General features: G+C 35.7%; 1 protein-coding gene across 1 annotated transcript in view; it reads left to right on the plus strand.

Moving 5' to 3' along the window:
* LOC135214951 (fibrinogen C domain-containing protein 1-A-like) overlaps positions 1–17,500 on the plus strand; it is a 504,902-nt gene that overhangs the window by 397,808 nt on the left and 89,594 nt on the right. Inside the window, exon 2 of the mRNA XM_064249444.1 lies at positions 8,729–8,880. Within this exon, the coding sequence (XP_064105514.1) occupies positions 8,729–8,880 (152 nt within the window). The remainder of the gene's footprint in view (positions 1–8,728; positions 8,881–17,500) is intronic.

The raw sequence follows: 17,500 nt of genomic DNA on the forward strand, positions 1-17,500 counted from the left end.
ATTTTCTTCCGTAAACAGCAGGCAACTGCCGTTTTCTTTAAGAGAGTCATCACCGGCATTAACAATACACAACAATAAGAAAAATGGTTGGAACACAATCAAAACTCATTATAATATCGGTGAATATTCTTTGGTGAACAAAGTCGATTTAGTATAATAGCCATTTACTTCAAGTAATTCAAGATTGTGATTATCTACAATAAGAGTATTAATTACTGGAAACTCTAATAATAATATATTAAATGCAGTGCTACTGACATATGTCGTTTTGTGTAACATAAGCTACTGGAAGCAAACTATTTTTAAGACTTGCCGTCGTCCAGTCCGAGGGCAGAATTTCTCACCACTGGCCGGTATACAAATATGCAGGAGGTAGGTACCTTGATCAGAGCTTCGGTACAGTAATAATAATAATAATAATAATAATAATAATAATAAAAGACTATGAAGGACAATCCCGGTCTTTCAAGAAGAGGATAAAATAAGGCCAATTTCTTCTCGAGTGCGAATCTTGATATATTGTTAGAAATACACTCAAGATCCTGAGGCTTTACAAGGACTGCTGTCCTGTTTCGTTCCCTCTGACGATAAGAGCAGCAGTGTCTGTAAATCCTAAGGATTCTGAGAGAATTCCTAGCAATGTGTCAAGACTTACACTCGAGAAAAGGGTCTTTCTATTTTATTATTAGTTGTAATAAGAATAAGAATACACATGATACATAAATGCAAATGATTCTCATCTCCGAGTTAAGATGAAGGCGTTTTAAAGTTTATAAAAAGATTAAAAAAAAAAAAAAAAAGGGAATTTACGAAGTAACCTTAGCATTTGTACGCCGCAGTGTCCGGAGGAACAGCTACGCCTCTTTGGAGAGAGGAAGAGATGGATGTATGAGGGGTGGCCCTCGAAGGGAGCAGTATGTCGTTTTCAATTTTGAGTGAGCATGTTTTGCGAAAAATGGTGAGTCCTGGTTGTGGCGGTTGTTGGAAGTAAGAAGACTTGATATTTAAGGAAACGAAGCTCGTGTTGTCGGTCATAACATTGTTTCTATTGTTTTAATTGTTTGTGAAGATGTTAAATAAATATAATCGAGACTATACGGGTTAAGAAGTTTTAATTGATTGTGAAGATGTTAAATAAATATAATGGAGACTGTACGGGTTAAGGAGAAGCTGTGTAAAGTATTTTTTTTTATAAAGTTTCCCTGGACGAATGTGTGACAAAGGCCAAAAGTCTTCAGATGCTTGAATGTGTAAATGAGTGAAAATGATTCTAAAGTCGTCCTTACAATGCTACAAAAGATAAATGCTTCAATGCTTGCAAAATAATAATGAATGCGAAGTAACATTAGAAAATAAATTAAAAAAAAAGAATACAGTTTCATCACCTTTGTCGTTTCGTTTATCTTACCTGAAGGAAAGTTACTTAAGAGTAGAAAGAACCGGAAATTAACAACGAAGAAGGAAATGAAAGCTTAAGCCTCAGAAATAATATTGTAAAAAGAAAAAAAAAAAATTCTCCGCTGTGGAATAATCTCACGTCATCGTTTATCGCATCACGTTTTTAGAATATTTTATAAAGATATTATTTAAGTCTGTGAGTGTCTTGATTCACCTCACGCGGTGCACTGTAGACACTACTTAAAAGTTCTTTTCATCGTCCCTTCGACCCCTAGCTGCAACCCCTTTCATTCCTTTTACTGTACTTCCTTTCATATTCTCCTTTCTTCCATCTAACTTTTTATCCTCTCCGTCAACTGCTTTGGGGTTTTCCTCCTGTTACACCTTTCAAATCTTTCTATTCTCAATTTCCCTTCCATCGCTGAATGACCTCATAGGTCCCAGCGATTGGCCAGTGGCATAAATTTGATGCTTCATCTCATTCCTGTAAGTGTCTGAAGTTCGATCATGATGACTTTGCGTCAGATCCGAGAATTTTGAGTTATAAGTGAAGCAATTAGGTTTTAACGGGAGTTTTTTGTTTTTTTTTTGTTACATTTTTTATTTGACATTTGGTATCATTTCATCTCTAAAGAAAGCTTATTTTCTTGTATCAGTTCAATGAATGCAAAACTTTTTCCAGACCTGTGTTGTGCCTTTTGACCCTCTCGGTATCCTTGGACCTGGAATATCCGAAATCTCTGAGAACAGAAGTAAGTCATTTTCGTCGGTTTCTTGTCAGTCAAATTCGTTCCAGGAATCTCTAACCCTGCAGCTTTCGACTTACAGCTTTACTTTTGCCCCCAAAATATTTCCTATGAGCTTCCTGGTCCCCTTAATTGGTATTGGCTAATTTGATTTGTTTTAAATATCTCTTTACTAAATTAGTTTTCACAAACTTCCTCCATCCGTGATTCGTTAAAGCAAATTTTCCCTTCCCCATATTCGCTCAGCAAATTCCGTCTGCCCCGAATTCGTTGAACGAATGCCTTCACTCCCCGAATTCGTTTTACAATTTACTCGTAGTCCCCGAAACTAACAAACCTCATGTTGTACGTCAACCAAAGCGGCCTCCTCCTCCCCCCCTCAACCCTCCTTCTTTCTGACCTCGCCTCCCATTCAATTCCAGAGTCCATTCCAGTAACCTCACCTTAATGCAAACGGTCTCCGCGGGTTGAATTGAAACAATTCCCTCGTGTATTCTGGAACCACTCTGAGGATGTTGAGCAACACGCACGCACGCACGCGTTTGCGCACGCGCATGGACTCATCCTCTGTTCCTGGAAATTCTCCCGAGATTAATGCGTATAAGCTTACATGTTAGAGTTAAGGCTCATAATTGCGATGTTAGTTTGTTTCCTCTTGGAAATGAATCAGGAATGGAATAAGATGAAGGGTTGGGGGATGAGGTAGGGATGTCGGTGCAGAGTTTCAGGGGGTAGGGGGTGGGGTTATAGTTGTGATGGGGGAAGGTTCAGGCAGGGGGGAGTTCTGCTTGGGGAGGGTGGCGGTAATGGGGTAATTTCGACTGTGATGTCTCATATTCAAGAAATCTATTTATGAGCCGAGATTCTCTCTCTCTCTCTCTCTCTCTAATAAGGTCCTTTATCAATCTAAGAGAAGAACTTTACATACACATATAATATATATTATATAGATATATATATATATATATATATATAAATATATATATATATATATATAGATATATATATATTATAAGTAATATATTAATAGATATAGATATAGATAGATAGATATATAAGGTGATAGATTTAGGAACTAAATAAAATCACAAATATATCAACAGATACATATAATTAACTGTCTGTAAAGAGAAAATTGGCAGTGATTTGTATTCTCGAATATAATTTTCTTCATATTTTTTTTATTCCTCTTTCGTAGCGTATGTCTCTTACTCCCCTGCCCCAGCCACCTTACCCTTTTCCCTTTCTCGGAACATTTCTTCACCCCCCCTCCCCCCCCCCAAAAAAAAAAAAAAAAAAATGTAGAACTTCAACACATTTTTATCCATGGTCGTTCAAGCGTATTCGACATCGTATTTTTATTTTAAAACATTTATATATAAACCCCGGGAGAACAAGATTGCACCAACTGGAAAACGTTGACGTTTGTGTACGTAGGAGCTTTTATCTGTTTCTATAGGACACACTGTGTTAAAGAACACGTAAGTCATGTTTGATTTGAAGAAAAAAATATGAGCTCGGCATCCTTCAAATTCCTCTTTGAGCGGAAGAGTCGCCGAGTAAGAAAAATTCTCAGAATTTTCCAATTTTCCTCTGGATGATAGGCTCCTCAAAAAAAAAAACAAAAAAAAAAAATAAATAAATAAATAAAAATTCTAGAGGTTCGGAACAAAAGACTGCTGAGGCAAAGGATACGAAGAGAAATTTCATCGAAGAGGTAGATACAGAACAGACAGTTATGAGAGGAGGTGATTTCGAAATATCGTCACAGCAACGGGGGACATCGATGCTGAAAATCCTGAGATAACGGCTGGAAAAAACGTAACTGACAGAGAGAGAGAAAAAGAGAGAGAGAGAGATGTAGCTACATATACAGGACAGACACATAGACACACTCGACAATTATCAAGAGACTTCCAGGGAACGAAACTTAAGATGAAAATGATTTTCCTCGAACAATGTCTACCTGACGGTGGTCTGAGATCGTTCGCTGAATTAAAGATGTCCACCTCCTCGGGATCGTCTGAGGCAGTTGTGGTGTATGGAAAAGCCTTTGTGCTCCTCCTGGGCTGAAGTATTTATTTTATAGTAGATTCACTTCAACCGTTCATTTGCCATCTAGGCCAGTCCCTTACGACGCTCCTGATTGGCTGTTGATAAGCCACTCACGGGGCTGGAAACTCTCAGTCTCTCGAGAGAGTTCACATAGGCAGGATGTATGTTCCACCTCTCTTGAAAGACGTATACCACAGGAGAGATTGAACATACATCCTGCCTATGTGAACTCTCGAGAGAGACTGAGAGTTCCCATTGGCTTATCAACAGCCAATCAGGGGCGTCGTAAGGGACTGGTCTAGACATCAAATGCACGGCTGATGTGAATCTACTATAGTAATAGTGATTATGATGATGGTGAAAACAGCAATAATGATGATGGTGTTGCCAGTGACGTAATAAGATCTTTATAATTATGGATATAATTATATCAGAAATTTTTTTTATTGGTGATGAAAAAAGCGGTTTTTGAATTTATAGTTGGTGTGTAGGTCAAGCTGGCCTTATGCCAACCGCACGGGCCCTTGCTTCAGGGCTGTAAGGTGCCAGAGGTTATTACTTCTACTCAAACAACCTAGACGCTATTATTGTTGAAGAATGTATATATATATATATATATATAGTATATATATATATATATATATATATATATATAATATATATATATATATATAACCATATAATATGCTTTCGAAAAAACTGGTGATGATGCACCTTACAACTTAGGACCAGGTAGCATCCAAACTTTTCAGAGTTAATTTGCGAAGAAAATAGTAAGTCCATCGACGTTCGGATTGGAGCGAGATTCCGCACTTATCGTTCATCGCCCTCAAAAAAAGATCATTTGAAAATTTTTCTCGGCTTACTCCAGCTCATACTCCCCTACCCCCCCTTTCCCAGACCGCCCCCCCCCCCAACCCGCTCCCTGGGTCCTTAAGGGGATCACATTCTCTTTATGATGAGGAAAGTATAATACCCTCAGGGAGCAAATTAACGTTATTTTCTTTAGCTAATTACTTTTTTTTATTCAGGTGTTTGTTGTGCATGCTCTCTCTCTCTCTCTCTCTCTCTCTCTCTCTCTCTCCATCTCTCTCTCTCTCTCTCTCTCTCTCTCTCTCTCGTTTATATAAATGAGTGGATACGAAAGAAGAATGTATACTCTCTCTCTCTCTCTCTCTCTCTCTCGTTCGTTTCATACAAGTGAGCAGATGCGAAAGAACAAAATATACTCTCTCTCTCTCTCTCTCTCTCTCTCTCTCTCTCGTTTTCATATAAACGAGCGGATATGGAAGAACAATTATAATCGCGCCTCCATCTTCAACAACAAAAAAGAATTAAGACTAAAACTACTTGGGGAAAATAACCTGGGGAAGCAGAATGAAGCCTAACCCATTCATCATAAAAAAAAAAAAAAAACTGCGAACTTAGGGGGAAAAATATTATCTGTTAGTATTTATGTGGAGGAATCCTTCAGAAAACTTGAAATCACCCTTCATGGAAACTGGACTGATGGCAGCTGGGAAACAGAAACACTAAGGAATATAGAGAGAGATGTGAGCATCTGGCGTCAATTACAAGACATTAGCTTGAGTACAAGCGTTAAGTGCTGACAGAAATTGACGGATGGATGTATAAAAGACTGTTCACAAGTCCCTCAAACAAGTTTGGATTTTTATGTGCCCTTCCAAAAGTGAAGGTTTTGATGCTTAAGTTCAGCCCAGCGTGTGGAAATAATGGTAATATTGTGGACAGGTTCACTTTGCAGCAAATAGGACCTGTTTTCCTTAGACAAATGAAACACATAGGCCGTCATTGAAAACTGAAATAAATTGGGAATTTTGGCAAAAAAAAAAAAAAAAAAAAAAAAGTTAATGAGGAGGAAAGGGATATTCTACTTTTGAATGGAAGTCAAACCCAAGGAATTTTCCTTACAGAATTTCCAGGTGTTAATACAATTGCTTTATTCCTTACCTTATGCTTAAAGGCTCTGTATCCTGGACTTCCAGCATTCCGGAATATCAGTTCCCTTGCTTTCGAGAACACTAAGGCACACTTCCGTTTCTGAGGGATTGAATTGTTATTCATTGCGTATATTTAATCTTTGTTGCTTTGGGTGTTTGTTGTGAACTGGGTCAGCTTAATTGTTTAGTAACAAAAGTATTATATTAAAGTGGTTTTGTTTCCTGTTCAGTGTAAACATTTTTATTCAGGCTAAATTTTTAAATTTTCCTATGGGAGGTTTGAAAATAATTGTTATTGTTAAGTGCGGTCCCCAGTATATGCAAATATTTAAACGCAAGTATTTTATAACATACACGCACACACAAAAACTCACACATTTGTATGTGTGTATGCTTGTTATACTGTTTAATTATAACTAGACAAATGTTGAAGCCTTACTTCCACAACTGTGCATTGGTGCATTCAGGGAATTTTAATTAAGTAGATTTGGTGGGGCTTTTACGGTTGAACTGAATTCAATTTTAGGTTAAAAGGTGAATGCAGAGATTTGACTGCAGCAGAGGAGAGAGAGAGAGAGAGAGAGAGAGAGAGAGAGAGAGAGAGAGAGAGAGAGAGAGAGAGAATATCACGGTGTTTGGGCAATGGACGGAGTCTCTGGAAGACTGCTTTGTTTGGATTCACAATGGTTTTATTTTTATAAAAATGATGAGGAACAAATTCCCAAAGCTTCCTCGCGCGAATATAAAAAAAAACTAGGATTTTATTCCTTCTCATTTCGCTTATTCATTATTTCTTGACATTTGAATTAAATAGGTTTCCTTAATGTAATTAGATGATATACAAAGATACAAAGACGATAGTTTATTTAGTGACGGAACGCTGCTGTCGTAGACGGGAAAGTTGCTTGTATTATTTATTTCCCTTTATGGGAGGAAGCGATCTTTGATACTTCAAGATTTCCTTAGAAACTTCAATAGTTCAAATTGTCGTTCTGAAAATTGGCTGTGATCTTCTCATACGTACAGGAGGGTAAAGAAAAGTGTCGAAGGACGTCGTTCCACGGCCTCAGATGGCTGACAAGGTCTTGTGGGAACTTGTCTTGTTATTTCAGTACCAATAATAACTGGCAGGGCTCTGTGGTATCGCTATGCATTTCCTCGTATTCTCTTTTCGGTTCCCGCTTGAATCTTATCCGCAGATCCATGTGAGATCCATGTGCCTCAACTCCCTTATTTTTGGATCTTTCTGTTTCGCTCTCCAGCCACATCGACTCCACCTTTCGCTGTGTTGAGTGATCGAAAGGGTCGTCAGTGTTTGGCTTGACAGCCTAAATTTCATAACATCAGTGAATCCTCACATTTTATTGATATCCTTAGCTTATTTCGGTTGTGAGTTGTTATTCAAACGATTTTTAGCTCGTTCTTTCTATTGGCTTGAAGGTTAAAGTTTTGTTACAGATATTTATTTCTCTTATTGATTCTGTCGCCTGAATAATGAGAAGAAAAATCTGCAAATCTCTACAAAGTCTAGATTATATATATATATATATATATATATATATATATATATATATATATAATATATATATATATATATATATGTTTATTGCTGCGCATTGTCCCAGTGTTATCATACAAACTGCAGCTTTCAGTGTTTTAGTAACCTACATATAAATGCTATTAAAGGCCGTTTCAAGTCTATATGCATAATTACAGTCTCGAGTGAGTAAATGTTGATCGATGTCTTGATCACTTACGCACTTTTAGTGTTTGATACGCCATATAAAAACCTATTTCCATCGATCCGCGTCATATCTTCGTTTCATTTCCCACCCATCTGCTTCACATTCTCGCTGTAATTCCGTTTTTCATTTGTGGGATATATATATATATATATATATATATATATATATATATATAGATATATATATATATATATATATATATATATATATACTCCATAAAAACGCGGTGATGGTCTATGGACCACGGACCTGAACCGGGATGATGAGAAAGGGTTAGCTTTAAGCCCCAGGGATTGCTTTCTGTTTGAGGGCACGAGGGAAGGGAAGACGCGAGGGAAGGATGCTGCTGCTCTGCTGGCCCTTCTGTAGATGAAGTGAATAGGGAATGAAGGGCGTTATATACTCCCAGCAGCAGCCACTTTTGTGGGAAGCAGACTTCTGGTTAAGATAACAACAGCTGTATCGTGAATAACAAGTGCGGCCCGTGCGTTGATAATGATAATATAGTAGTGTATATTGTGCTTGTATGTTTATATTTTGTAATTTGTAATTTATTCATATTTCTTTCGTTTGCTTTCCCTATTTGTTCATAACAATGTTAGAGTATCTATCTATCTATCTATTTATCTATCTATCTAGCTATATAAATTATATATATGTGTGTATGTGTATATAATTCGCTCGCTCCCTCAAATATACCCCAGCTCCTATTTCTTTTTTCAGCGACCATATTGGAAAAATATTAATGGAGATATGACTCCCACTCCCTGCCTTTCTCCTCACTGTTATTAACACTACCTTCCTTCCTTCTTCCTTTCCTCAGGAGGAGGAGGAGGCGGCGGAGGGGATTCCAGGAGGAAGGCGGCCCAGATGCAGGAAATGGTTTCCGAAGCTCTAGAACAACAGCTGGAACCCTTAAATACGGCCCTGCGATTGGTCAGACTCGACACCTTCACCGAGAACGTTCATAGACAGGTAAGACAGACGAAGGTTTTATAACTGCGTCAGGTGGCTTCTTGCCTCAAGAAAACCTCCAGTGCGCCCATGGTGTTTTTAAATACTTTTTTTTTTTTTTTTATCTAAGTGAAGTTCTAATTCTTTTTCCTATTTTGAGATTAGGGAATCTGATTCCTTTTAGTAGTCGAGAATTTACTATATATTCATGTTTTTTTATGTTTGCTTTTATAGTTAGCCAAGAGCCATATACTGTATATTGTTTAGTATTGAGCAAAATGATTTTGGAATTTGAACAAACGCATGCTTGCACACACATACACACCCACTCACACGCACATATATATATTATATATTACACACACACACACACACATATATATATATATATATATATATATATATATTATATATATAATGTATGTATGTATGTGTATGTAGTGTGTGTGTGATGTATGTCTGTATGTATGTATGTATGTATGTATGTATGGAGAGAGAGAGAGAGAGAGGAGAGAGAGAGAGAGAGAGAGAGACGTATGCAAGGTTATATATATATTCATATAAAGTAATGTAATGTATAATGACAATTACCTGTAACGGACATGTTTCGGAAGGGGACTTTGCAAAGAAACCTAATGTTATTGCTAATGTAACAATTAAGCGGCCTTATGCCTTCGCCATTATCAGCATAATCCTTCGGGCTATTTGAGCTCTGGGCCAAAGCTGATGCCCATTATTTCTTCAAAGAGAAGCACTACGCACCCTAACTCTGTTTTGAACTCTAGTTCCATCGCTGTTGTTAAAGGAGGGGAGGGGAGAGAGAGAGAGAGAGAGAGAGAGAGAGAGAGAGAGAGAGAGAGAGAGAGAGAGAGAGGGGGAGAGAGAGAGCTTCATAGTAGTCACAGCATTTCCAAAGCAGCGGAGTAAAGTTTTACTCTGAGTTGAAACGTATGGTATCTAAACCTGGGTGGGTAAGTTTTGCGTTCTCTCCGTCTGAAAGCGATAAAACGTCCTGACGAAATAAATGAATAAATAATGATAAAGTAAAATACAAAAAATAAATAAATAAATAAGCTACAGAGAACTTTCCTTTCGAAAATAAAATTCAAGAATAAAATAAATAAATAACTAAGCTACAGAGAGCTTTCCTTTCGGAGGGAACAAGCCCCTAAAACAAATTCAGTTCGCAGCAAATCCGAAAACGAGGCGTTCCGCTGTTTTATTTCCTCCCTTATATATAAGTAAAACCTGGTTTTTATTCATTTTTTTTAACAAGCGTCACATAGGGTTTTCATTTCTATTCTGTTAATGGAAGATACATCTATTGCTTGCTAATAAAATATACTACGTGGTCTTTGATCTGCAGAACTTCCATGAAAAGGGGTTGGATCATTTTTGAGCGACAGGATACCTGTTCTTTCTCTTCATGTTTACCTTCATGTTTCAATTTCGTTTTAGATTTTTTTTTATATTCGTTGTTTGCACTTGTGTGTTTACAACACAGCAATGTATAGTTGAGACTCAAAATGAACAGAGAGAGAGAGAGAGAGAGGAGGAGAGAGAGAGAGAGAGATGAGAGAGAGAGAGAGAGAGAGAGAGTTAGGGATGACTCCCTTTTGCAAAGAATTTTCACCTTATTTACTACATGGTTAATGTAGAATTCTTATATCTCCGCAGCAGCTTGACATAGTAAGTGTTATTGCCTTTGTTTTGTAAAATGAGAAAATATTATTATTATTATTATTATTATTATTATTATTATTATTATTATTATTATTAACAATAATAAATACTCATAGGAGCATGAATCTTGAAATGGAAAAACAAATCCACCGTTATGTATATGTACATATATTACAAAATAAATCTGTACAGAAAGCTCTCGGGAAAAGGGAATATATGTATGTACATATAAATAAATGTGGATTTCTTTATCCATTATTATTATTATTATTATTATTATTATTATTATTATTATTATTATTATTATTATTATTATATTTGTTTTTCTTTTATAAAAGAAGAAAATAGTCTTATTAATATTATTGTTTTTGTTGTTATTGCACACTTTTGTGCCATGATTGTTTCATCTGTAATTTTTTTCAACTTCTGTAAGGCTCATTTCAATGCTGTCATTCCATTTTTCTTCGTTACATCCTGTTTGTCGGAAATACGTTTTTTTTTTCTTTTTTTTTTTTTTTTTTTTTTTTTTTTTTTTTTTTTTTTTTTTTTTCCTTTTTTTAGAGTAACGTACATACGCTGTTCACTCATCGTTGTGACCCATTGTCATTCACTGGAGGAAATAATTGCGGGATCTCTTTTCTTTTTCTGAATCATTAATTCATTTATTTATTGAGCTGACAGTATAAACATTTGCAGCCGAGAGCGCTGAGGCTTCTGTCTGGCTTCTGATTAGCCGATACCTACTGTGTCTGTGACCAATCGCTATTAAGTTTTTAGTGATATCGGCTGCGGATATTTACTGTCAACTACGGGGGAAAAAAAAGAAAAAAAAACAGGGATATTCTTAAAAAAACAAAAAACACTCTTAGATATATATTTATATATATTCTTAAAAAACAGATAACTCTTAAAAAATATTCTTAAAAAAAGATACGCAAAAAAAAAAAAAAAAAAAAAAAAAAAAAAACGCTACTCTATAGTAGGTATTTCTCTCTGGTCACGATACTCGGCTACTGCAATTTTAACGATCGAAATACTATGGGTGTACTGAACGTGTTACTGTCATCTTAAAAATAAATAGATAGATTATTGATACTGCATAACTTCGGAAGGAATATAGATAATTTTATATAAGTACTGAAAATCAGTGCAAAAATAGTTCAGTGTTACCGGTCTTCTTAAAAAAAATGAATAAATATTATAACTGCATAACTTCAAGGAATATAGGTTATCTGATTTAAGTACTGAAAATCAGTGGCGGCCGCCCCCCCCCCCCCCCCCCCCACCCCCCCCCCCACCCCCACAAAAAAATGAAAGCGTCCCTCAGAAACTTGCAGAAACATCGTAACTTTTGGTGGAGCCCGAAAGTCTTCATATTATAAAACCTTTTTCAAGCCAAAGAAGCAACTAATGACAGAGCGAGCGGAAGATGTCTCACATAACAAAGACACCTTCCAGTTGAAGTAGAAGCCGCCGTCTTACCGCAGTTTTTTTTTTTTTTTTTTTTTTTTTTTTTTTTTTTTTTTTTTTAAAGAAAGCGAAAAGTGTGAAGAGGAATATAAGGATTTCCTTCCGGCTCTAAACTTCTTGAGCCTAACTTTTGCTGACACGCTTAAGTTTTTATATCAGTATATATATACTTATATACCGTCTCGCTTGGAATCCAGATGGGGAAGCGGTGTTCAACTTCTGCTGCTGCGGGAGGGAGGGAGGGAGGCCGGGTCATAATCAGATATTTTGGAGAACTTTCGCGCTGAGAACTTACGTAGTTTGTCAGTCGTCACCATTACCGACGTATAGTGGTCTTGGAAAAGCTCGTATCTTTGCCCCCATGTTTACCTGAGTTACATACGAGTACACGACGATGCATCTTTATGATACTTAAATGTGAAAGCCTAAATAAACATATGCCGCCATTAGTCAAATATACAATGATATATATTTAATTTTTTTTTATTTCATTGCCTACTGATCATGATTACCTTAGTTACACAAGAGTATGGAAAAACTTGCACAGCTTTTGTAAACATTTCAAAGGATTTTTGCGCAAGCTTTTAAAATTTTTCGTATTCTGTATTTTACGGAACGTTTAAGTGATAAAAGAAATCCCATCAAATACAAATTACACACACACATATATATACATATATATATATATTATGCGCCTGTATGTATGTATGTTTGAGTATATAGCCTACATGTGTATATACATCTAGATTTATGTAATTATTTAAACTCATATTCATATACATACACATACACGTAAACTTTCACGTTTGTGTTTTCATATATAGCGCTAACAAAAAAAAAAAAAGAAAAAAACTTATAATTCACACACCCCCTTATCCCGAAATACATTCATTTCGCGTTACGGAAAACCGTGGGAACAGTGAGAGAGAGAGAGAGAGAGAGAGAAGAGAGAGAGAGAGAGAGAGAGAGAGAGACCTTCCGCTTGGCCTTTGTGTTTATGTTCTGCAGCACAAATGAGCTGCACAAACACATCCGTCTCGTTTGTGTTTGCGTTTGTTCCTGGTAAAGACCATTCGCGAAATACGGCGCAAAGCAGGCAGGCAGGCAGGCAGGCGCTCGCAATTAAAGCGATTGCCTCACGTGGGGTCGTTATCGCTCTGTTTGTTAACCTGTGTATCTTCTGCCTCCTCCTCCTCCTCCCTCCTCCTCCTCCTCCTCCTCGTTTATCGTCATCGTCATCTTCGTCTTTGATGTCACTGTTGGTTCGTCTTCTTCTCTTCTTCTTCTTCTTCTTCTTATTATTATTATTATTATTAATTATTATTATTATTATTATTACCGTGAGTTCATAACATCTTTCAATTACTTCTCTTCTTCTCCTTCTTCTTCTTCCTTTCTTCTTCTTCTTCTTCTTCTTCTTTATTATATTATTATTATTATTATTATTATTATTATTATTATTATTATTATTACTGTGAGTACATAAACATCCTCTCAATTACTTTATGTCTATCATTATCATCCTGATCATCGCCTTAAACGGGGTGTGAATAATAATAATAATAATAATAATAATAATAATAATAATAATAAGAATCTTTTTATTGAAAGATATTGCTGCATCAGCTGCATTCAACTTGTAAATAGTATTCTCTATCTGCTGACCTGCCGCTATATATTGAGTAGATCTTGACAGCACCAACAGTCTGCTCCGATCCACTGCCGTGATCATGCTCGGATGATACCGAGGAGAAACTTTGTTGGTTTACTACTATTACTTATATTTTGACCTATTTGTTCATTTACTGTAACAAATAAATAAATTTTTAACACTTATCCCTGAAATTGACTCCTCCTGATGAGTAATAGCGGCGCAATACCCGCCAGTTGTAATAGCAGAGAGAAAGCTATTATTAGAAAAATAGAGAAGACTATTTACAAGTTGAATGCAGCTGATGCAGCAATATCTTTCAATAAGACTTGTTTGAAAGAGGGTCTCCTTCCAAAATAATAATAATAATAATAATAATAATAATGATGATGATGCTTGCTTTGGCTCTTTACTTTTTCGTGCAGTGAAATTAAAATGGACAAACGCACGTGTCACAGAGGCTCTGTAATTCCGCCGTCGAATACTACGAATACCTTTGCATATTTATAGCTAAAAGGCTTCCCGGAGTGGAACTAGATACTGCCTTTATTCCTCAGTTTTGAAATTCATAGATATCATCGTAAACCATTTGCTTTGACCTGATTTACACCATAACACTTCTGAGAATATGCTAACTGTAATAAGGACTCCTCTATTCATCTCTTTGGGAGTTTTCCCAAGGTGGTAAATCAAACGGCAATATCTGTCCATGGTTTTGAGAACTTGGAAGTAGAGTAAATAGAATATAAGGAACTGCAGTTTATTTCTTTAGAGGTGACGGTGAATATCCGCAGTCGATATCGTTGTACTAGTCTGTGGCGGGTGTCGAGCAGCACGCACAGCCAGTTACGACAGCTTCTGTTGCTATCGGCTGGTGATATTTACCGTCAGCTTCAAAAGAACAGGTCGCAGGATTGGTGCTATGATGGATGACGTCTTTAGGGTGACAATAAACTGGTAGGAAACCTCAACTGTAACAATACACACTTGTAATACACAGCTACTTTCATCGTTTTATAATGACTATCCAGAATGAAAATAGAATTATTTATTATTTAACCTCTTCCCTCTTGTTGCTGATATTTCGACGGGAAAGGTAATTGCTATTATATAGTTGCATCGACAAAGTTAGTTTCAAATGTGTCGTAACTCGGTTACGACTAAAAATAACTTCAGAACTTTATACTTCTGGCGTCGATTTACAGTTCCATTGATTATATTATGGTTTTCGAATGGTCAAGGGACGTCGAAAAATACACTGTCAAACTCTATGGTTTTTTTCTCAGTCATGTGTAGCCATCTTCTGGCACGATTGCAACGAATTAATGTAACAGTTTGGAAGGATCGTATATTCTACGGGCACACGTATGAAAATGCTTGCAAGATGAGAAACTATGAAGAATATGTTGGCATGAAGAGAAAATAAAAAGCTAGAGTGCGGTTGTAGGAGTAAATGGAAACCGTGAAGATGGGCCACAGAATATCTGTATTGGATGTGGAAGAATGAAAGCTGCTCGTTTGGATTTCAGGAGGAAATAGGACGGATGCCGATAGGACAGAAGAAGAGGTGAGTCAGACACAGTGGAAGAAGCAAAGGAAGGTAATAGAGTATGTGCAGAAAATCTGGAAGATTTTTGCCATTTCTAAGGAAGCCGGAGTTAAGAGTGAGTGAAATGTAGCTATCTCTCTCCAATGCAATTTTGGACGCTGAGTGCACCTTAAGCAAAAGTTTGGAGATGTTGATATGAATAGTATGCATGATGAATGAGAAAAGAAAAGGTTACATAATATATATATATATATATATATATATATATATATATATATATATATATATATATATTGCTATGAAAATTTTTTCTAAAAATAAATGCGTGAGAAAAAATATCTCTCTGTTTTGTTGATATGAAAATTTCTTTGAAAATTAAATACATGAGCAGAATATGAAAGAAAATCAACCTACGTAATGTGAGGCCAATTAAGATGAGGTCAGTTCAGAAAACCCGGGTCATTTGTAAACAAAATATTAATCAAATACTGAAATATTTAAGGCAGTCTCCCATTAACGCCCGCCCCCCCCCAAAAAAAAAAAAAAAATTAAAAAAAAAAAATTAAAAAACCTCTACGAAAGTTTTAAAGTTTAAAAAAGATGCCTGGAATAAATCCTTTTGTATTTTTCCTCAATGTCATCAGGTGCAAAATTCACCCAACATATTGCATACCAGCGCCCGTTTCATCTTCCCGCCTACATCACTCCGATCAGAACACATATATAAGTATTTCCCTCCGATGGATAATAGACCAGTGTGTAACAAAAAGGCTTTTCCATATTTCAAAGAAGTGTTTCACACCCCCAACTTTACTGAGGAAATATCTGTTTCTGGCGTCACTTTCATATCTTTGCCACATTTTTGCCCGGTGTCCTTCTAGCGTTAGTTGGAATTCTCTCCTGATGGAGTGAGTATCGAGTTTCACTCCATTTTTTTTTATTACTGTATAGTCACTAAGCCTCTATGTTCATTTCAGCTTCGGTTTTGCTCTCCCTTTTCAATTTGGTTATTTCCTCACGTGCCAGCTGCATAGAATATCCGGAGATATTGCAGATGATGGCCCTTTAAGTAATTCGGATGCGTTTTCAATCGTTCTTCAATATCGTTGCATATTGGGCAGATAGCGATGAAATGGAGTTCGCATATTGTACCCAGACATTCATATAGTATGTATAGATGCCGTATGTATGTGTATATACTCGTATATATATAAATATATGTATATATAGATATATGTATGCCTGTATATATATATAATATATATTATATTATATACATATGTTTACATACATACATACATGTATATATATGCACACACATATACACACAGGATAAGCCACATATATCTTTGAATACCTAGTTAACTTACTTCGGGAATAACTTCAACACAAGGGGAATTATTCCCGTTATTCCCTAGTTATAGCTGAGGTATAAATGGAGATCAAACGATATTTTTGGCTTAATATTTGTGAATATATATGTGATGAAAATTTGTATATATTACATATGTGTATATATACATATGTAAAGTATAATATATATATATATATATATATATATATATATATATATTATATATATATATATATAATATATATATATATATATGAATCCGTCCCGCGGGGGTTGCCATCACGGACGGCATGCCTCTTTTTTTTATCCCGAGCAACCGCCGGGTCCATCAGCTAGTTTATATATATATCGAGACGTCGTCTTGGCGTTTATGGTCAAAGCAAATGATGCAACCGTGCTTTCCTGGAAAGGGAAAATTAGACCTTGGATGTCTTTGGAGATCGAGAATTTCCTTCACTATTACAAGGTAACGATGATAATGTGAAAAATGTAATGTTTGTTCAAATGCTGTGATTTCTGCTTCGTGAATTCCAGTAAGGTAAATCTCTAGTCACGAGCTACCTTGGAAAAGATCAATATCTCAAGAGCTTCATATATATATGTATATGTATATAATATATATATATATATATATATATATATATATATATATATACCTATATATATATTATATATATATATATATATATATATATATAATATATGAATAACTTGATCACGAAGTATAATAAAACGTGATGCTATATATAAATAAAGGTTTTTGCCACGAAGGAAAATTGAAAAGCGAGATAGCTTTTCAACAATTTTCCTTCGTGGCAAAAAACCATTTATATATATATATCTATATATATATATATATACATATATATATATATATATATATATCTATATGTATATATATATATATATATATATTATATATACTATGATTATA

The sequence above is a fragment of the Macrobrachium nipponense genome, chromosome 46, assembly GCF_015104395.2.
Source record: "Macrobrachium nipponense isolate FS-2020 chromosome 46, ASM1510439v2, whole genome shotgun sequence".
NCBI classification, from domain to species: domain Eukaryota; kingdom Metazoa; phylum Arthropoda; class Malacostraca; order Decapoda; family Palaemonidae; genus Macrobrachium; species Macrobrachium nipponense.